This window comes from Aptenodytes patagonicus, chromosome 3 (assembly GCF_965638725.1).
Source record: "Aptenodytes patagonicus chromosome 3, bAptPat1.pri.cur, whole genome shotgun sequence".
Lineage (NCBI taxonomy): Eukaryota > Metazoa > Chordata > Aves > Sphenisciformes > Spheniscidae > Aptenodytes > Aptenodytes patagonicus.
Genome location: NC_134951.1, coordinates 391,087 through 410,207, shown reverse-complemented (window position 1 = coordinate 410,207; position 19,121 = coordinate 391,087). Strand labels below are relative to the sequence as shown.

General features: G+C 70.4%; 2 protein-coding genes and 3 non-coding genes across 9 annotated transcripts; 3 read left to right on the top strand and 2 right to left on the bottom strand.

Moving 5' to 3' along the window:
* Positions 1-650: 650 nt before the first annotated feature.
* On the bottom strand, positions 651-7,322 carry SLC5A6 (solute carrier family 5 member 6). 3 transcript variants are annotated; one of them, XM_076332437.1, is made up of 16 exons: positions 7,258-7,322; positions 4,508-4,986; positions 4,027-4,092; positions 3,904-3,955; positions 3,734-3,801; positions 3,476-3,630; positions 3,087-3,227; positions 2,866-2,995; positions 2,673-2,761; positions 2,484-2,596; positions 2,328-2,395; positions 2,130-2,216; positions 1,827-2,011; positions 1,604-1,707; positions 1,406-1,527; positions 651-1,312 (listed from the first exon to the last, which is right to left on the bottom strand). In XM_076332437.1, the coding sequence occupies exons 2-16, from the start codon at positions 4,835-4,837 to the stop codon at positions 1,160-1,162; spliced, it is 1,863 nt and encodes a 620-aa protein (XP_076188552.1). In that variant the 5' UTR covers positions 4,838-4,986; positions 7,258-7,322; the 3' UTR covers positions 651-1,159. The 3 variants fall into 3 exon arrangements, with proteins under 3 accessions (XP_076188552.1, XP_076188553.1, XP_076188554.1); XM_076332438.1 differs by lacking the exon at positions 7,258-7,322 and adding an exon at positions 7,087-7,137; XM_076332439.1 differs by lacking the exons at positions 1,827-2,011; positions 7,258-7,322 and having other exon boundaries at positions 1,247-1,312; positions 4,508-5,116.
* Positions 7,323-8,015: 693 nt separating this feature from the next.
* ATRAID (all-trans retinoic acid induced differentiation factor) lies at positions 8,016-11,940 on the top strand. 3 transcript variants are annotated; one of them, XM_076335358.1, is made up of 7 exons: positions 8,016-8,108; positions 8,689-8,819; positions 9,093-9,164; positions 11,095-11,166; positions 11,230-11,351; positions 11,460-11,560; positions 11,676-11,940. In XM_076335358.1, the coding sequence occupies exons 1-7, from the start codon at positions 8,031-8,033 to the stop codon at positions 11,778-11,780; spliced, it is 681 nt and encodes a 226-aa protein (XP_076191473.1). In that variant the 5' UTR covers positions 8,016-8,030; the 3' UTR covers positions 11,781-11,940. The 3 variants fall into 3 exon arrangements, with proteins under 3 accessions (XP_076191473.1, XP_076191474.1, XP_076191475.1); XM_076335359.1 differs by lacking the exon at positions 9,093-9,164; XM_076335360.1 differs by lacking the exons at positions 8,016-8,108; positions 8,689-8,819; positions 9,093-9,164 and adding an exon at positions 9,405-9,973.
* A 514-nt stretch (positions 11,941-12,454) lies between these two features.
* On the top strand, positions 12,455-12,618 carry LOC143159133 (U1 spliceosomal RNA). Its single transcript, XR_012995124.1, has one exon. It is a non-coding gene; the product is annotated as a U1 spliceosomal RNA (small nuclear RNA).
* Positions 12,619-13,346: 728 nt separating this feature from the next.
* Positions 13,347-13,510, bottom strand: LOC143159158 (U1 spliceosomal RNA). The gene has a single exon (XR_012995149.1). It is a non-coding gene; the product is annotated as a U1 spliceosomal RNA (small nuclear RNA).
* Positions 13,511-18,521: 5,011 nt separating this feature from the next.
* On the top strand, positions 18,522-18,685 carry LOC143159157 (U1 spliceosomal RNA). The gene has a single exon (XR_012995148.1). It is a non-coding gene; the product is annotated as a U1 spliceosomal RNA (small nuclear RNA).
* The last annotated feature ends 436 nt before the right edge of the window (positions 18,686-19,121 follow it).

The following is a 19,121-nucleotide window of genomic DNA, read 5'->3' as shown; positions in this document are numbered from 1 at the left end:
CGGTGCCAACGGGATCCGCACCCCCATCCTGCAGGGGGGTCTGGGAGCTCCGCAGGCACAGGGCGGGCAGTGGGATGCCCAGGCTCCCTGCCCGGCCCTGCCCTCACCCTGCCCACAGCCGCAGCAGGGCAGGAGACGGGCCAGGACCCCGGGGGGCACTCGGGGTGGGCAGGGATGGGTGCGGGGGGGGCACACGCCCCACACTGCCCACGGGGGCTGGGGGCCGCCCGGCCCAACCCACAGCAATAAACCTGCAGCGAGCACCCGCCGCCTGCCTCCTGCCTCAGCTGCGAGATGGGACACCCCCCACACACATCGGACACTCACCCTGGCCCCGGCTCGGCTGTGCCTGGAGGGTGGGGAGACGGGGCGATGGGGGAGACGGGGCGATGGGGGCCCCGTGTCCCCCAGCCATGGAGCAGCTTCCCCCCCCCAGCTGCACTCACCTGGCTCCCCCAGCCGGGCCCCTCCCCGGCCCCGTGCCATGGGAAAGGGGCCAGGGCCAAGGCTGCCGCCATAAATCTCCCTGGCTGGCGAGGCTCCCGCTCCCGGGGCACAGCAGGGCCCCCCCCCCCCCCCCGCTGCTTTGGGAGACAGGGGGTCCTGTGTCCCCGCAGGCTCCCAGGGGATGGGGCTGTGTGCAGGGCTGGTCCCTGTGCTCCAGAACCATTTATTGGGGGGGACAACAAACACAGAGACAGGCAACAGGGAGCTGGGGGGGGGGGGTGGGGGGCGCTCGGCGCCCTGAGGGGTCCAGGCAGCCCCTGGTCCGGGAGCAGCGCAGTAAGGCACGTGGCCAGGCCAGGGGCACCGGGCAGCGTCCCAGCCCGGGGGGGGGGGGATCGGGCACTGCTCCGACACGCCCCAACACCCGTGGTCCCAGAGCCCCCCCGGGCAGGGGGCAGAGGCCACTGCGAGCACCGGCAGCGTCCCTGGCACCGGCAGCCGGAGGGCCCGGGGCCAGCCCGGTGCGTGCGAAGGCAGAGAGGCCCCGAGCTGCCTGCGGGGGGGCGCAGCCCGGCCAGCCCCCCCCCTGGTTATTTGGTGCTTCCCGGCCGTGTGCGGGCGCCCCACGGGGGGTCCGTGCCCCCCTGGCCAGCAGGGCGCTGGGGAAGGGTGCAGGGGGCGGCCGGGACCCCCATGCCAGGGGAGGGGGGTCTCAGAAGGAGGTCTCCTGCAGGGCGTAGGCGGGGGCCCCAGGCGCGCGGATGTAGCCCTGTCCCTCCTCCTCCTCCCACCGCCCGGGGCCATGGGGGGCCAGGCCGTTGGCCACCCCGTTGCTCTTCACCGCGGCATCTGCATGGTCAGTGTCCTGTGGAGACAGAGCGGGGGGGCAGCAGGTGCACTGGGGGGGCACTGACCCCGTGCCCCCCCCCCTGAGGGTGCTGGGTTCTGGGCCCCTCACCTGGGCAGGGAAGCCCACCCCACAGCAGAGCCTCTGCCGGTACTTCTGGGGCAGGCAGCAGAACAGGCGAGGCAGCACGGGGTAGATGGTGCGGGGGTCCACGGCCTCTGCCGGCGTGGGGCCTGGGGGGCAGAGCAGAGGGTGAGCGGGGGGCGGGGGGGGGGAGCTGTCACCGGCCCCCCGCTTCCCTGCACTCACCGGTGAGCAGGCTGACCAGGAGACCCACCAGGATGACGGTGGTGGAGTTGTGGGCGCTGTACCACATGTAGGACAGGCTGTAAAACTTCTGCAGCCCTGTGGTGCTGGGGAAGATGGGGGTCGGGGGTGGAAGAGGTGGAGCGGGGGCCACGGAACAGCACCCCCACGCTCCCTGTCCCGCAGCCACAGCACCCCGGCGCCGAGCCCCCCCCATCCCGCTCACCTCTGGGGGGCCGGCGTGGGGGTCAGGAGCGTGGTGGCAAGGATGGTGGTGAGGTTGCCCGTGGGGGGGAGTGTGGTGCTGTTGGGCAGGGGGGCCCCCTCGGTCGCCCCCATGCTGTGCAGCAGGCTGCCGATGCCCACCCAGAAGGCCATGGCCAGGCCTACCAGCAGCCCCACGACGGCACCCTGTGCCGGCAGAGAGGGAGGGCGCTGATCCCTGGCCGGGCTCGGCATGCTCCGGCCCCCCAGCACTTCCTCCCCCCCCGCGGGGTCTGTGCCCCCGGCCGGGCAGGGGAACACTCACCGTGGAGTTGGCGCAGGGGAAGAACATGCCCAGGCAGAAGAGCCCCAGGAGCGGGCCCCCCACCATGCCAAAGATGCTGATGGCCGCCTGCGGGGGGACACGGCCCTCAGTGCCAGCCCCTCGCCCCGGTCCGCAGCCGGCGCCGGCCGCCCACCGGCTGGGTGCTGGAGCTGGGGGACCCCGTGCCCCCACCCCTACCTGCAGCACGGGGCCCAGCATGGAGGACACGTAGGCCATCCCCAGGCAGAGCAATCCATAACCAAGAGCTGGGGAGAGGAGTGGGGGGGTCACGGTGGCACTGGGGACCCCCCCACACTGCCAGCGCCAATCCCCCCCACACAGCCCGCCGCTCACCCAGCAGCTTGGAGAGCAGCGTGGCCCGTGACTCCGACAGCCCGGGGCAGTGGGGCCGGACCAGGTCCTCCATCGTCACCGTGGCCAGCGAGTTGAAGGCAGAGGAGATGGTGCTGGGGAGGAGAGGGAGCAGGAGGGGGCTCGGCCGGGACCCCCCCAGCCCCACCAGCCCCAGGACCGCCCGCTCACCTGAGGGACCCGCTGAAGAGGCAGGCGACGAAGAGCCCGGGCAGCCCCGGCAGGTCCTGCAGCACGTCCATCACGAAGTACAGCACCAGCTGGGGCAGGGGGGTCAGTGCCCGTGGGGCCGGGGGGGGAGCCGGGGGGCGGGGAGCGGGATCTGGCCCCGCGGGCTGCGGGAGGGAGGGCCCCAGCCACCCACCTGGTCAGAGGAACTGGGGCGCTGGGCAGGTGCCAGCGGGTGCTCCCGGTCGTAGACGAACATGACGAGGCCGGTCAGGCAGCTGAGGCAGAGGACGATCTGCTGGCAGGGGAAGACGGCGTAGCAGGAGCTGCGGGCGCCAGGCGGGCGTCAGAGGCGTGGGGGGGGGCAGCGGGGGGGCCCGTCCCCACCGCGGGACCCCCAGCCCCAGCCCCACTCACAGCTTGGCCTCCCACTCGCTGCGGGCGCTGAGGTACCGCTGCACCTGCGCCTGGTTCACGCCGTACAGCGACAGCATCATGAAGATGCCCCCCACCGCCAGGGTCCAGAAGGTGTGCCGCTCGAAGGGGTTGGGGTCCAGGCTGTGGAGAGACGCCGGCGGGGGGGGGGTGGTGTCACGGCACCGGGTCCTCACCGGCACCCCACACCCCACGGCACGGGAAAGGGGGCAGCAGGAATGCCCCCCCCCCTCCCCCGTGCCGGGGTCCCTCTCCCCCACCCCAGGCCCTTCCTGGCCGCCCTGCGTGTCCCCGCAGTGTGATGCGGGGTGCCCGGCCCTGGGCGGGTGAAGGCGTCTCAGCACAGGGCATGGCAGGGCCGGGCCACTCACTCGATGCCGGAGATCTTGCCCTCCTGCTCCGCCAGGCGCCAGACGCGGGCCATGCCACCCACCCGCCGGGCGCCCACCACGATGACGGCCAGCTGCCCCGCAAACATCACCAGCGTCTGGAAGACGTCCGTCCAGATGACGGCCTTCAGCCCACCCTGCGGAGGCACGGCACCCGTCACCGCAGCCCGGCGGGGGCACGGGACGCCCCACGGCCAAGCAGCGGCCAGCCCCGCTGCGGCACGGTGGGCAGGGACTCACCAGCGTGGTGTAGAGCGTGCAGACCAGCCCCATGGTGAGCACTGCGCTCCAGAGGTCAAAGCCCGTCACTGGAAGCGGCAGAGGCCGTTAACGAGCTGGGGGGGGACAGCAGCCCCCCCATGCAGGACGGGGCTTCCAGCATCGCCCCCCCTGTTCCCGTCCCCCCTCACCTGCGTTGAGGGCCAGCGCGGGCGCGTAGAGCACCACCCCCATGTAGATGACCTGCGGGGAGAGCAGTGCTGCAGCCGTGCACGGCCCCCGGGGCTCCCCACAACCCCCCCCGCCCCACTCACCATCTGGAAGATGAAGGTGACAGTGCCGAAGACCCGCACCGTCTTGTTGAAGCGCAGCTCCAGGTACTGAGGGGGAAGACGGGTCAGGGCATTGTCCCCAGACGCGGGGTCCTGAGCAGGGGGGACGTCCTTTGCGTCCCCCATGTCCCCCCCACGGCAGCGGGGAAGCAGAGGGGGGCAGGCAGCCCTGCCCCAGCACCTCGGCTCCTGCTGCTGCAGACACAACGGGGCCGGCCAGCGCTGCCCGAGGCAGGCGAGGTGCCCGAGGTGGGGGATGGGACGGGTGCCGGACAAGCTGGGTGGAAGCCCTGTCTGCGGGACACGGCAGGCTGGGCGCCAGGACAGGGGCACAGGGCAGCACGGGACCAGGAGCCGAAAGCCCCACCAGGGGCCGTCAGCTCGTCCCCAGAGGCAGTGCTAGGCTCCGCGCGTGTGTCGTCGCCACCCCCGCCCTGTCCCCGCGGGGGGTGACCCCCCTCACCTCATAGGTGCTGGTGATGCGCAGGCGGTAGAAGATGGGGATGAAGATGTGGGCCGGGATGAGCAGCCCCAGGAGGTAGGAGCAGCCGAGGAACCAGTACTCGGTGCCAAAGCGGTAGATCTCGGCTGGCACGCCCAGGATGGCCACGGCCGACTGGAAGGTGGCCAGCAGGGAGAGGGCGACAGGGAGGAAGCCCATGTTGCGGTTGGCCAGGAGGAACTCCTGCACCGTGCGCTGCCGGTCCCCGCTTAGCGCGTAGAAGAGCCCGATGGCCGAGGACAGCACCAGCAGCAGCGCAAAGATGCTGTAGTCGATCACCGTGAACTCCATGGTGAGCGTCTCCTGTTGCCGCCGCCCCGCCGGAGCCGCCGCTGCCCGGCCGCCCGCCCTGGCTGCGCCCCACCAGCCTCATGGGCACGCCGAGCCCCGGCAGCCGCCCCGGCAGCGGGTCCTGGCCAGCATCTCCCCGACGCTCAGAGCTGCAGGAGGAGGGACGGGTGTCAGCGCCGGGTGGGCCGCCCCGGGAGCTGCACCTGACGCTGCAGGGACCTTCGCTCGCTCCTCTGTCTCAGCCTCAAGGACCCGGCGCGGGGGTTGGCTAGGCTGGAGGAGGAACGTCCCCTTAAGCCTTCTCCTCCCTCTGGGCTGGGCTCGGCACCGCGGCGCCCACCCCCCGGGCTGCCTGACCTGCCCCCGCCAAGGGAAACGGGAGCCTCTTCCAAAGAGCACCGAGGCCAGGGCTGCAAAAACAGTCCCACCCAGGACCCCGGCAGCACCGGCCCTGCCAGCCCCACGCGGCTCCGCCAAGCCCAGCAGAACCGGCCCCGCACGGCCAAACCCAACACAACTGCCCCCGGTGCAGGACAGCCCCGCCAGGCCCGGCAGCACCGGTCCTGCTCTAGCCAAACAACAACGCGACCCAACCGCCCCGGCACCGCGCAGCCCCACCAAGCCCGGCAGAGCCGCCCCAGGTGCGAGAGCCCAGCCAAGCCCAGCACAACCGCCCCAGCCCTGGCGCCAGCCAGCCGCCCCCGGGGCCAGCCACAGCCCAGCCAGTGCCAGAGCGGCCGCCCCCACACCGGCCCACCCTGCAGGATTGGCCCCGCCGGCAGCTCCCAGCCCTGCAGGACCCACGGACGGGGCTGGGGAGGGCAGACAGACGGGCAGCGGAGCCCAGTCCGCGCCGGCGAGGAGGTGCAGGAGGAGCCCCGGCGCCCAGGCCCAGCTGAGCAGGGGTTGGGGCAGGGCGACCCCCCACAACACGCGCCCCACATAGCCGGGGACGGACAGACGGACAGAGGAGGACTGACAGCCTCAGAGGCTCTGGGCAGCAGCCAGACGGAACAGACGCCTGAGCCGCTGCTGGCCCTGGCACCCCCCTGCCCCGCTCACAGGCGCATCCTCAGGGGCCCCCACTGAGCCTCTGCGCCCACCCCCGGCTCCAGCCGAACAGGAGGGAGCAGCCGGGCAGCCCCAGGAGCGGGGCAGGGAGGCGGCATGAGCAGAGACACCCCCCCCCTGCCCCCCGCCAGCAGGCACGGGGCTGCGGGGAGCAAGGGAGCCAGGAGTGGCGAGTGCCAGGGGAATGGCGGGCGCCGGCGGGGCAGGGGGTGCAGGATGCGGAGGGACCCTACGCTGCCGTACCGGTGAGGCAGCGTTAGGGGCTGCCACGGGGCAGCACAGGAGACATGGAGGGCGGGGTGCAGGCAGGGTGGCTGGCGCTGCGCCCACCATGATCCCCGGAGGAATGCCTGCCCGGGGCAGGCATACTTGGGGGGATTAGGCTGGGCCCCGCCTGGCACCCCTGCACCCGGCACAGCTTGCCCGGGCCTGCCCAGCGTAGGGGCCAGGGGACTGGGGCAGCTGCACTGGCACGGGGCCCCGCGGCAGCACCGGCAGGGCGGGAAGGGGGTGAGAGGGCAACGTCTCCCCGCCTCGCACGCCACCGTCCCTGGCCGGGACACCACCCCGCACGGCGCAGCTCCTGGGCAGGGTCCAAGGTCACCCCACCACATTCCGCCGTGGAGACTAAACACCGGGCGGGGGGCGGCGCCGCAGTCCCCAACGGCTGCCCCACCGGCTGCCCCACCCGCACCACAGCCCAAGGCCCAGCTGCCCCGGGCGTTCCCAGCCCAAGGCTCCCCTGTACCCCGCAGGCCCCTCGGCGTCCCTGAGGCCCTGCTGCCTGGAGCCTCGGCGTCCCCCAGTGTCCCCCGCCCAAGGCCCCGCTCCCCCCTCCCCCCCCCCCCCCCGGTGACCCCGCCTGAGGCCCTGCTGCCCCCTCTCCCGAGGTCCCCCTGTCCCCGGGCTGTGGCCCCGCTCCCCCGTCCCCTCCCTTACACTCCCCCGGTGACCCCGCCTGAGGCCCGGCCCTCCCGTCCCCGTTGTTCCCCGCCTTACACTTCCTTGTTCCCCGGTGTACTCGGTGACCCCCGCTCGAGGCGCCGCTGCCCAGCCCCGGTGTCCCCGGGTGACCACAGGCCACGGCCCTGCTCCCCTTCCCCGGTGTCCCCGGTGCCCCCAGCCCGAGGCCCGGCCCCCCGCTGTCCCCAGCGACCCCGGCCCCAGGCCCGGCTCACCGCTGCCGCCGGTGTCGGCCGAGGGCGGCCGCAGGACGAGCCCCGGCCCCGGCGCCGCGACCCCGCGCACCGGCCCCGGCCCGGCCTGTGGTCCGAGCCCGGCGGGGCCGCTCCCGGGCGGGGGCGGGCGGTGACCTTGAGGGCCCCCGGCGGCCCCGCTGCGACACTCACCGGCGGCGGCGACCGGCGCGGCGGAGCTCGGCCCACGTGCCGCCCTGACAGCCGCCGGCGCGCCCTGATGACGCGCGGAGAGGGCAGCGATCCCCTCACCGCCGCTTCCGCCCGGCCCCGCGCGCCGCGATGGCGCCAGCGGCCGCCGCCCGGCGGGGCCCCACGTGGGGCCGGCGGGGCCGCCCCCGGCCCGGCCCCGCTCCGCTCCGCTGCCTCGGGGCAGGTCACCGCGCCCCGGCACCCCCCGCTGCGGGGGACCCTCGCCGCGGCCCCGTCTGGGGTCCGGAGGGCGCCCGGCCCGCGGCGGGGGGTGGGGGTGGGGGGGTGTCACGGTCCCGCCCCGCGGCCGCCCCACCGACCCCTCCAGGGCCTCCCGCCGGGGGGGCCGGGGGCACCCCGCGGTGAAGGGCCCAGCCGTGTCCCGGCCCGCGGCCCCGCGGGCGTCGCCCCGGCGCCCCGCGGCCTGGCACCGGGTGGCGCGGCGCGGCGCGGTACCCCGCCGCTGCCCCGTGGACAGGCGGGAAGGGCCCGGTGCCGCTGCCGCGGCGCTGGCCCCGCGGCCGTGCCGTGGGGGGCCGGGGGCGCCCCGGTCCCGTCCGGTCCCGTCCGGTCCCGTCCCTCGGTCTCCCGGGACAGCGCCGCCCGGTGCTCCCCGCCGTGTCCGCCAGGGGGCGCCCTCGCATCGGGCGTGTCCGGCGGGGCGGGGCGGTCCCGGAAGAGCCCCGGGGGGCGGGGGAGGGGGGGGGGGGGTGCGCCCGGGCTCGGCTGGGGCCATGGGCGCCTTCCTCCTCCTCTTCTTCCTCCTCCTGCTGCTGCTGCCGCCGCCGCCCCGGGCCGCTGGCGGCGCGGCGGTGAGCGGCGGGGGCCGGGGGCCGCCCGGGACCGGGGGGTGCCCGCGTCTGGGGATGCCGAGGCCCGGGGGCCGGGGGAGTGCTCGGGTCGGGGGGGCTCCGGGGTCGGGGGGCGCCGGTGGTCGGAGGGTGCCCGGGTCGGGAGTGCCGGGGGGTCGAGGAGTGCCCGGGACGGGGATGCCCGCGGTCGGCGGTGCCCAGGTCGGGAGGCTCCGGGGGGGGGGTCCGGGGGTCGGAGGGTGCTCGGGTCGGGGGTGCTCGGACCGGGGGGCTCTGGGAGTCAGGGGTGCCGGGGGTGGCCCGGGGGTCGGGGGGTGCCCGGGACACGAGTGCTGGGGGTCGGGGGGTGCCCGGGTCGGGGGGCTCCGGGGTCGGGGGGCGCCGGTGGTCGGAGGGTGCCCGGGACGGGGGTGCCGGGGGTGGCCCGGGGGTCGGGGGGTGCCCGGGACACGAGTGCTGGGGGTCGGAGGGTGCCCGGGTCGGGGGTGGCCCGGGGGTCGGGGGGTGCCCGTGTCGGTGCCGCCCGTGTGGGGGGTGGGTGCCGGCGCTGCCCGTGCCCCACCGAACGCCCCCGCCCCAGGTGTGCGGGCTCTGCCCGGGGCCGCTGCGGAACGGCTCCATCGTGGCCCGGTACTGCGCGACCCGGGCCGGCGCCGAGAGCGAGGGGCGCTGCTGCCGGGAACGGGGCGCCCGCCCGGAGCGTCTGCTCGGGTACGGGGGGGGGACGGGGACGGGCGGGGGGGGCTGTCCACGGGCTGGGTGGGAGGCAGGCGTGTACCGGGGGGTGCTGGGGGTGCACAGAGGGCGTCGGGGGCCACAAGACGGGGGTGCGGGAGGGTGCCTGGCACAGGGAGGTGACAGGGTGGGTGTTGGGGGACACAGGGGGGTCAGGGGAATGCAGGTGGGGGCGGGGGGCATGCGGGGGGGGGTGCAGGGGGTGCCAGGCACGCTGATGTCTCTCCCCTGACCGCTGCCCCCTCCCAGGCTGGACCTGAGCAACTGCTCCCTGCGCAGCCCCCCCCCGGGGCTGGCCGAGGCCGTGGCCGCCGTTGTCCTGTGAGTCCACGTGCCCCCTCGTGCCCCCTCCCGCTGCCCGTGAGGGGCTGGGCCAGGCAGGGACAGGGGTCTGGGGTGGGTCTGGTGGGAACCCCCCTGCCCCGACAGGCCCCCGGGCCAGCACAGCCCTGCCTCGCTGGTCCCCATCTCCACCCCTGCCGTCCCCAGGCCCCCCCCAGCACCCTGCTGTCCCCAGGCCCCCCAGCACCCCGCCACCCAGGGGACACCAGCCGCTCTCCATCCTGTTTGAACAGCGGTGGCAGTCAGGGGGAGTCCCCAGTGACTGGAAAAAGGGAAACATTGCCCCCATTTTTAAAAGGGGGGACCCTGGGAACCACTGACCAGGCAGCCTCACCTCCGTGCCCGGTCAGAGCATGGAGCAGATCCTCCTGGAAGCTCTGTCAAGGCGTATGGATGGCAGGGAGGTGATGTGGGAGAGCCAGCATGGCTTCACCAAGGGCAAATCGTGCCTGACCAAGCTGGTGGCCTTCTGCAATGGAGGGACCATGCTGGTGGATAAGGGAAGAGCAGCTGATGTCATCTGTCTTGACTGCTGTAAGGCTTTTGACACGGTCTCACACAACGTCCTTGTCACTAAATTGGAGAGAGATGGGTTTGATGGATGGACTATTCAATGGGTAAGGAGTCGGCTGGATGGCCACGTCCAAAGAGCTGCAGTCAACGAACGGCTCAATGTCCAAGTGGAGATCAGTAACAAGTGGTGTCCCTCAGGGATCCGTGTGGGCACCAACACTATTTAATATCTTCATCGGTGACGTAGACAGGGGGATGGAGCGCACTCCCAGCAGGTCTGTGGATGGCACCAAGCTGAGTGGTGTGGTTGATTCGCTGGAGCAGGGGGCTGGCATCCCCAGGGACCTGGGCAGGCTGGGGGGGTGGGCCCATGTGAACCCCCTGAGGTTCAATAAGGCCAAGTGCAAGGTCCTGCCCCTGGGTCGGGGCAACGCCCGGTGTCAATACAGGCTGGGGGATGAAGGGATGGAGAGCAGCCCTGCCGAGAAGGACTTGGGGGTCCTGGTGGGTGAAAAGCTGGACATGAGCCAGCAATGTGCGCTCGCAGCCCAGAAGGCCAATCGTATCCTGGGCTGCACCACCAGCAGCGTGGCCAGCAGGTCGAGGGAGGGGATTCTGCCCCTCTGCTCTACTCTGGTGAGACCCCCCCTGCAGCACTGTGTCCAGCTCTGGGGTCCTCAGCACAGGAAAGACACGGACCTGTTGGAGCGGGTCCAGAGGAGGGACACGAGGATGACCAGAGGGCTGGAACACCTCTGCTATGGAGAAAGGCTGAAAGAGTTGGGGTTGTTCAGCCCAGAGAAGAGAAGGCTCCAGGGAGACCTTATTGCAGCCTGTCAGTACTTAAAGGGGGCTTATAAAAAAGATGGCGGCAGACTTTTTAGTAGGGCCTGTAGTAACAGGACAAGGGGCGACGATTTTAAACTGAAAGAGGGTGGGGTTAGACTGGACATAGGGAAGAAATTGTTTATGCTGAGGGTGGTGAGACACTGGCACAGGTTGCTCAGAGAAACTGTGGATGCCCCATCCCTGGAAGTGTTCGAGGCCAGGCTGGATGGGGCTTTGAGCAACCTGGTCTGGTGGAAGGTGTCCCTGCCCACGGCAGGGGGGCTGGAACTAGATGATCTTTAAGGGTCCCTTCCAACCCAAACTATTCTGTGACCCTTTGATATCATCCCAAAGGTACCTCGGCCCTTCCCCGGGGCTGGTGTCCCTGCCGGGGAGCAGCCTGGCCCCAGGCGGTGGTGTAGCGCAGAGAGGGGACCCCCACCCTGTTCCACAGCCCTCACCTGCCCTGCACAGGGGCACCCCCGGGGCCGTGCTGGGGACGGTGCTGTATGTGGGCACCTGGGGCAGCGGCAGGTGGGGGTCCATGGCGCCTGGTGTGTGTTTGCAGGGACCTGACGGAGAACCCCCTGACAACCTTCCCCAACAGCTCCTTCCTGGGCTTCACCCACCTGCAGCACCTGTGAGTACCGGGGAGGGGGCACGGGGGCTGCCGCAGTGCCGGGTGCTGAGCTCTGCTCCCCAGCGCGGTGCCACTGGCGCTGGAGTGCCCGGGCGGGAGCAGCGCCTGGGAGGAGGTGACGACGAGTGGGAGCAGCCGGCTCTGCCAGGGCCAGAGGAACCCCTGCAACGGCTCCGGGGAGCTCGGTACGGCGGGGTGCCAGGGTGCCGTGTCCCTGGCACTGGGCACCGCAGGGCTGGCAGGTGGGGGCTGGCCCTGGCCTGGCCCCGTAACCCCCTGCTCTGCTCCGCCAGCCTGGCTGTGCCCTGAGAACGCTGCCTGTGCCCCGGACGGCCCCGGCCTTGTCCAGTGCCTCTGCAACAGCCCCTTCCACGGCTACAAGTGCCTGCGTGAGGTGAGCGCCTGTGGGATGGGACCCCCCTCTCCGAGTGCCCCCCGGCCAGAGCTGGAGCAGCGTGAGCTGCGCAGGGTGGTGGTGGGCAGCGCCGCTCACTGCTGCTTCCTCGCAGGGCACGTTCCCCGTGCTGCTCTTCTGCGGGATCCTGGGAGCCGTCACCCTGGCCCTGTCTCTCCTGCTGTGGGGCACCCAGCGCAGGAAAGCCAAGACCCCCTGAGGAGGGGGGGGGGGGTGTCTGCGCCACTGCCTCTGCTGAGGCCAGGGGCAGGGTACGGGGGCTCTGGGTGCTGAGAGCTCTGTGTCCCAGGGGGGCTCTGTGCCCTGGGGTCTGGCTCGCCATGTGGGGGTGGGGGATGAATAAAGCCCGCAGCATCCTCTCCGTGTGTCTGTCCGACTCCTTGCCGGGTGCAGGCCGGGGGCGGTGCAGGCAGCTGCCCGGGGGCAGTTGCGGGACCCTCCGGGCCGCTGTGGGGAGCCGGCCCGAGGGGCTGGGGCCGCCGCCTTCCCCCACCCGCCCTGCTGGGGAAGAGCTCTCGCTGCTCCATGGACCCCCCCCGGCCCCGAAACCGCGCTGCGCTGGGGGCGTGCGGCGGGGTCCCAGCGGGACCGGGACCCGGACCGGCGGGGGCCAGGAGCACGAATACCCGGGGCGGGGCCGCAAGGGGCGTGGCCATGCAGATCAGCCACCGCGCGGGGCCTGCCGGGAGCCCCACGCGCCAAGCCGCGGCCGGCCGCGGGCGTGCGCGGTCGCTGCGTGGGCGCTGCGCGTGGCGGAGGCGTGGGGCGCGTGAGGCGGCGCGCGGTGGCTGCGGTGTTGTGTGTCGTCGGGGCGTGTCCGTGTGGTGAGCGTGCGTGGTGCGCGCGGTGGTGCGGCGGGGGCGGTGTGGGGGCATACTTACCTGGCAGGGGAGACACCATGATCAGGCAGGTGGTTTTCCCAGGGCGAGGCTCATCCCCTGCACTCCGGGTGTGCTGACCCCTGCGATTTCCCCAAATGCGGGAAACTCGACTGCATAATTTGTGGTAGTGGGGGACTGCGTTCGCGCTCTCCCCTGGCCCGGGCGGTGCAAGGACAGAGCTGACCCTGGGGGTGGCTGTTGGGGGGTGGTGGCGGGCGAGGCCGGAGCTGGTGGCTGTTGCGGGGGGACGAAGCAGTGGCAGCGGGGTGGGTGGCGGTCGTTCGTCCCGGGACGAGCAGAGCCGGGGCCCGGGTGGGCGCGGGGTGACTCTCGCGGCGCAGGGCTCCGGTCCCCGCGGTGGGAAGGTTAAGAGCCGGGAGGAACGGCAGGGCCTGTCACGCCCCGGCCTCGGTCGCCCGCGATCTCGCCGTCGGGGGGAGCGGGAGCGAGGCGGGGAGCGGAGGACGGCCGAGGCGCAGCGGTGCCCGGAGGAGCCGGGCGGGTTCCATGTTTTTCCAGGCGAGGATCGGAACTAAGCGGTAGTGGGGAGAAAAAAGGAAGTCCCCTCCCTGCCTGGGGACATCTCGCCTGGCTCCTGACGCGACGGCTCCCGCGCTCGGGGGCCGCCTCCTACACCCGGCACCCTGCGGCCCTGCCCGCCCCGAGGACCCACCGCGGGGCCTACCCCTGCACGAGCAGCGGAGCCCGGACCTCCCCGCAACGGGTCCGCACCGGCCCCGCCGGTAACGGGACCCCCAACAGCCGAGTGCCGATACGACCCGCGCCGCCTCCTCCCCATCAACCACCAGCTCTGGCCTCGCCACGGCCCCGCCCACCCCCAAGGGCCCCCGCCCCGCTCAGCTCTGTCCTTGCACCGCCCAGGCCAGGGGAGAGCGCGAACGCAGTCCCCCACTACCACAAATTATGCAGTCGAGTTTCCCGCATTTGGGGAAATCGCAGGGGTCAGCACACCCGGAGTGCAGGGGATGAGCCTCGCCCTGGGAAAACCACCTGCCTGATCATGGTGTCTCCCCTGCCAGGTAAGTATGCCCCCACACCGCCCCCGCCGCACCACCGCGCGCACCACGCACGCTCACCACACGGACACGCCCCGACGACACACAACACCGCAGCCACCGCGCGCCGCCTCACGCGCCCCACGCCTCCGCCACGCGCAGCGCCCACGCAGCGACCGCGCACGCCCGCGGCCGGCCGCGGCTTGGCGCGTGGGGCTCCCGGCAGGCCCCGCGCGGTGGCTGATCTGCATGGCCCCGCCTCCCCCCGTACGGCCCCGCCCCTGTCGGCCCGGAGCGGCGCCGGCGGGGCGGGGCGCGGCGCTGCACGGGGGCGCGGGGCGGGGGAGGGGGCTCCGCTCAGTCTCCAGCGCCGGGATCGGTACATAACGGGCAGCGCATTGACCGACGTCCTCTGCCCGGAACGTCTTCGCTCCCGCTGCGCCGCTGCCGGGGGCTGCTGCCCCGCGCCCCCCCGCGAGCAGCCGGCACGCACCGAGAGCCGCTCCGCTCTGCCGGCACCGCCGCTCTGCGGGCACCGGGGCTCGTCTCACCGCGGCCGGGAGGCCGGCACGGCGTCACCGCAGCACCCGCCCCCGTCCCGCGGCAGCGGCCTCGGCGGCAGCTGGGACGAGCCGCTCTGGAAGTCCCGGCGACGGGTCTGATGGCGATGAGTCCCGGTGGCAGGAGCCCCGGAGCCGGCGGGAAGGTGCCCTCCCGGCCCCCTCTGCGTGCCGAGAAGGGCTCGGGGAGGCGCGGGGGGGTGGGGGGGCTGTCCTGGCCACAGGGACCGCGAAACGGTCGGGTTTACAATCTTCGGTGTAAAGAGAAAAAAGGGCAGCAGAGCGGCTCCCCGGGGTTTCGGGAGAGCAAACCTCAAGCTGCTCGGGGAGCCCCTGCGCAGCGTCCCGGGGGAACCTGCCTGCGAGGGCTCAGGAGCCCGTGGGAGCGGGGCGGTTTTTAGGAGCCACCTTTAAAAGCCCGGGAGCCGGCAGTCCCAGGGTGTCCCAAGTCAGGCACACGGGGCGGGAGACCAGCCGGGCCGACCAGGGACCTCCTCGTGGAGCTCGGGGGGAAGAAGACACGGCACCGTCTCTGGAGGCGAGGTCAGGCTTCGCAGGAGGATCACGGGGCCGTGTGGTTCGCACGTGTGGGGAAAAAACATGAAAGGCCAAAGCTCAGCTGGAGGTGACGCTGGCCAATGCCGCGTCAGACAAGAAAGGCTTTTTTAAGCCCCTTAACAGCAAGAGGAGGCCTAAGGAAAACGTTGGACCGACACTTGTTGAAGATGGACACCTAGCAAACAGGGGTGAAGAAAAGGCAGATGTGTTCAGTGCGGTTTTTGCCTCAGTCTTTAATAAGGCTGATAGGCCTTGGGCTGCCCGGTCCCCTGAGCTGGGGGACCACGGCTGCGGGAACAGTGGCTTTCCATTTGCGGACACTGCAGTTGTCAGGGACCGGCTGTATCGGCTGAATGTCCACAAGTCCATGGGGCCTGATGGGGTTCATCCCAGAGCACTGAAGGAGCTGGCGGATGTCATGGCAAGTCCCCTCTCGATCATCTGCCAAAGGTCTTGGGAGCCTGGGGAGGTCCCCGCTGACTGGAAGCTGGCCAACGTTATCCCAGTTGACAAGAAGGGCGTGAGGGAAGATCCGGGAAACTACAGGCCGGTGAGACTAACCTCAGCACCTGGAAAAATTACAGAGAAGAGCATACTGGGTGCTATTGAAAGGCATTTGAAGGACAATGCCATCATCAGGCACAGTCAACGTGGGTTCACAAAGGGAAAGGCCTGTCTAACTACTTTGATACCCTTCTATGATAAGGTCACCCGCCCAGTGGATGAAGGGAAGGCGGCAGATGTGGCTTTTCTGGATTTCAGTAAGGCTTTTGGTCCTGTCCCTCACAGCATCCTTCTGGACAAGTTGTCCAACTGTGGGATGAGCAGGTTCACGGAGCGCCGGGTGAAGAACTGGCTGGAGGGCAGGGCTCAAAGGGCTGCACTGAATGGGGCTACATCTGGCTGGAGACTGGTCACCAGCGGTGTTCCTCCGGGCTCAATCCTAGGGCCAGTGCTGTTCAATATATTTATCAACGATCTGGATGCAAGAGCTGAAGGCACCGTTAGCAAGTTTGCTGACGATACCAAGCTGGGGGGTACTGTTGACTCTCTTGAGGGACAGGAGGCCTCGCAGAGGGATCTACGTAGCCTGGGGCATTGGGCAATCATCAACGGCATGACATGTAACAAGAACAAATGCCAGATTCCGCACCTGGGACAGAGTAACACCAAGCACAAGTCTAAACTGGGAGAGGAGTGTCTGGAGAGCAGCCCTACAGAAAGGGATCTGGGGGTGCTGGTCAGCAGCAGGGTCAATAGGAGCCAGCAGTGTGCCCTGGCAGCCCAGAGGGCAAACTGCATCCTGGGGGGCATCAAACACAGCATAACCAGCCAGTCAAGAGAGGGGATTGTCCCGCTGTATTCAGTGTTGGTGCAGCCTCACGTGAAGTACTGTGTGCAGTTCTGGGCCCTCACCATTTGAGAAGGATGTGAAGGTCCTCGAATGTGTCCAGAGGAGGCCAACAAAGCTGGTGACGGGGCTGGAAGGCATGTCTTCTGAGGAGCGGCTGAGGACTCTGGGTTTGTCTCGTTTGGAGAGAAGGAGGCTGAGGGGTGTCCTCATTGCTCTCTACAGCTTCCTGAGGAGGGGATGTGGAGAGGGGTGTGCCGATCCCTTCTCCTTGGGATCCAGGGACAGGACGCCTGGGAATGGCTCAAAGCTGCGCCAGGGGAGGTTCAGACTGGACATGAGGAAGCATTTCTTTACCGAGAGGGTGGTCAAACCCTGGATCAGGCTTCCTGGAGAGGTGGTTGATGCCCCAAGCCTGTCAGTGTTTAAGAGGCATTTGGACAATGCCCTTAACGACATGCTTTAACTTGTGGTCAGCCCTGAAGCGGTCAGGCAGTTGGACCAGATGATCCTTGTAGGTCCCTTCCAACTGAACCACCCTACCCTTCCCCTACCTTTCCCCTTTTATCCCTGAGCAGGACGGCACACGGTGTGCAATACCCCTGGGGTCGGCTGTCCCGGCTGGGTCCCCTCCGGGCCCTTGCCCACCCTAGCTGCTGCTCGGGGGTGCAGGGGACGCCCTGGGGCGGTGCCGGCACCTCTCACCAGCAGCGGAAGCGTGGGGCATCACCAGCCCTGTGCCAGCCATGTGCAGGGCAGAGCGCAGCACTGCCAAAACTGCTGTGCCAAAAGGTGACTCCATCCCAGCCGAGCCAGGCACCCGATCAGCTGTGTCTTGAGATACGCTGACACTTTACTGACGTGGCCATTAGCTCGGTAGCTTCGCTAAAGCTCTCCCTCGCTCTCATCCACCCCAGGTTAACACTGGGAGCAGAGAAATAACCGGGCGACAGGCACAGAAGAGACGTCTGGCGCAAAGCAATCCTGCGGTGCAGCTGCCACCCCCCGGCTGGGGTGGGCCCTGTGGGGCGCGAGAGCGAAGGGGCTGTGCCGGGGTTGGAGAAGAAATTTGATTGACTGTATTCTTCTCTCTGAATAGTCCCGTTTAGCACTAGTAGCTAAAGCAGTTGAAGCCTTAGGCCGCAAGAGCTGACCGAGAGTAAACTTTTTGATAAAACTAATGCTGCAAACACAGAACTGGCTGAATCCGGCAGATACGAGCGGAATGAAGAAGATAAGGACCAAGGAGACAATTCCAAGAGAATGAGGTCACTCCAGAAGGCGGCCAGCCAAGCGACAGTGAAAACCAGTAAGAAAACAAGAGACCACCGACCAGAATTAGGCGACTGGACTTGGGGATCGAGTGCTGGGTGGTACGAGTATAATTGGGGGGGGTGATCTGGGGTAGGGGTCCCTCTCCGGAGGCACCCAGCTCGAGCTGTAACCCAAGAACCAATAAAAGAGGAATTGGAAACCTTCACTCGGACTTTACCTTAACCAGCGGGATCCTAGGGTCGGACCCTGTCACAGTGGCCGGCGTGCACAAATCCGTAACAGCCGGCTGTGATGGCTGCGCCCAGAGCCTTGTGCCGGCAGTGGAGGGAGCTGAGCATCGCTGGCCAGGTTCCTCGGGGGGGTCTGGGTGCCATCTCAGCCCCTTCCCCTGCACCCACCCCGCCACCCCGAGCGCTGCCGCTGTGGCTGCCTCCAGCGCTTCAGTTCAAGGGAGGGGGGGCGCGGCAGGATGGCACCGAACCCATCCCCGTCCCGTCCCGTCCCGTCCCTGTGCCCGGATCGTCGTCGTTCTCAAGGGCAGAGGCTTTTAAGGCCCCTAGAAGGGACCCAGCTCCATGGGGGAGGAAACAGTAAGAAATCCTCTCCCTCTGCGGATGAGGGACGTGTCCGCGTGTCCTCGGACGCCAGGAGCCCTCGTGCCACCGCCGGTCGGAGCGGCTGACCCTGCGCTGTCCTGCCCAGCCACGGACGTACCCGACGGTCCAGGGGCAGGAGCCGCAGGGATGGACGTTTCCCCAGGTCCCGCATTTGCGGGGGGCGACGCTTGTTCCCCCCAACCCCCCTTTCCTCGGCAACGCTCGCTCTGCTGCCCGGCTCCGCCAGACACGAATCGCTGGTCACGGAGGCCGTTGCGCGGCAGTTGCGCATTCCCCGTCCTTCTGCCGGGTCTTCTAAATTCGGGAATTCAAACCCTGTGACGAGCCGGGCCGGGCCGGGCCGGGCCGGGCCGTCGGCGGGTCCCCCCTGCCCACGGCGGGGCGGGGCCATGTGGACCGCGCCGCTGCCGGCAGAGCCGCTCGGGGCCGACAGGGGCGGGGCCGTACGGGGGGAGGCGTGGCCATGCAGATCAGCCACCGCGCGGGGCCTGCCTGGAGCCCCACGCGCCAAGCCGCGGCGGGCCGCGGGCGTGCGCGGTCGCCGCGTGGGCGCTGCGCGTGGCGGAGGCGTGGGGCGCGTGAGGCGGCGCGTGGTGGCTGTGGTGTTGTGTGTCGTCGGGGCGTGTCCGTGTGGTGAGCGTGCGTGGTGCGCGCGGTGGTGCGGCGGGGGCGGTGTGGGGGCATACTTACCTGGCAGGGGAGACACCATGATCAGGCAGGTGGTTTTCCCAGGGCGAGGCTCATCCCCTGCACTCCGGGTGTGCTGACCCCTGCGATTTCCCCAAATGCGGGAAACTCGACTGCATAATTTGTGGTAGTGGGGGACTGCGTTCGCGCTCTCCCCTGGCCCGGGCGGTGCAAGGACAGAGCTGAGCGGGGCGGGGCGGGGGCGGCGGGCGCTGGGGTTGGCAGCTGCGCTCAGCAGCGGGCCCGGCCGGTCCCGCCGCGGCCGCGGCTCCTCCCGCGGTTGAGGCGGAGTCGCCCGTGCCGGGGTCGCGCCACCTGCGCCGGTGGCGGGCGGCGCGTGCTGCTGACGGGACGCGGGTAACGGCGTCACTGCTCTGCGGTTGTGCTTTATCATCTCACGGGGGAGTCCCGGGTCCGTCCCGTTCTGCCCCGCGCCTGGCGTCCCCTGGGTTCGGGGGTCCCGCGGGCCCGTCCGGACATCTCGTGTTGGCGCGTGGGCGTGTGCGGTTGTGCAGGGAGAGGGACGCTCGCGTCTCCGTGCGGCCCCGCAGGTCCCGTTCCGCGGGTCCCGGCGGGGGACGCCGCGCCCGCCGAC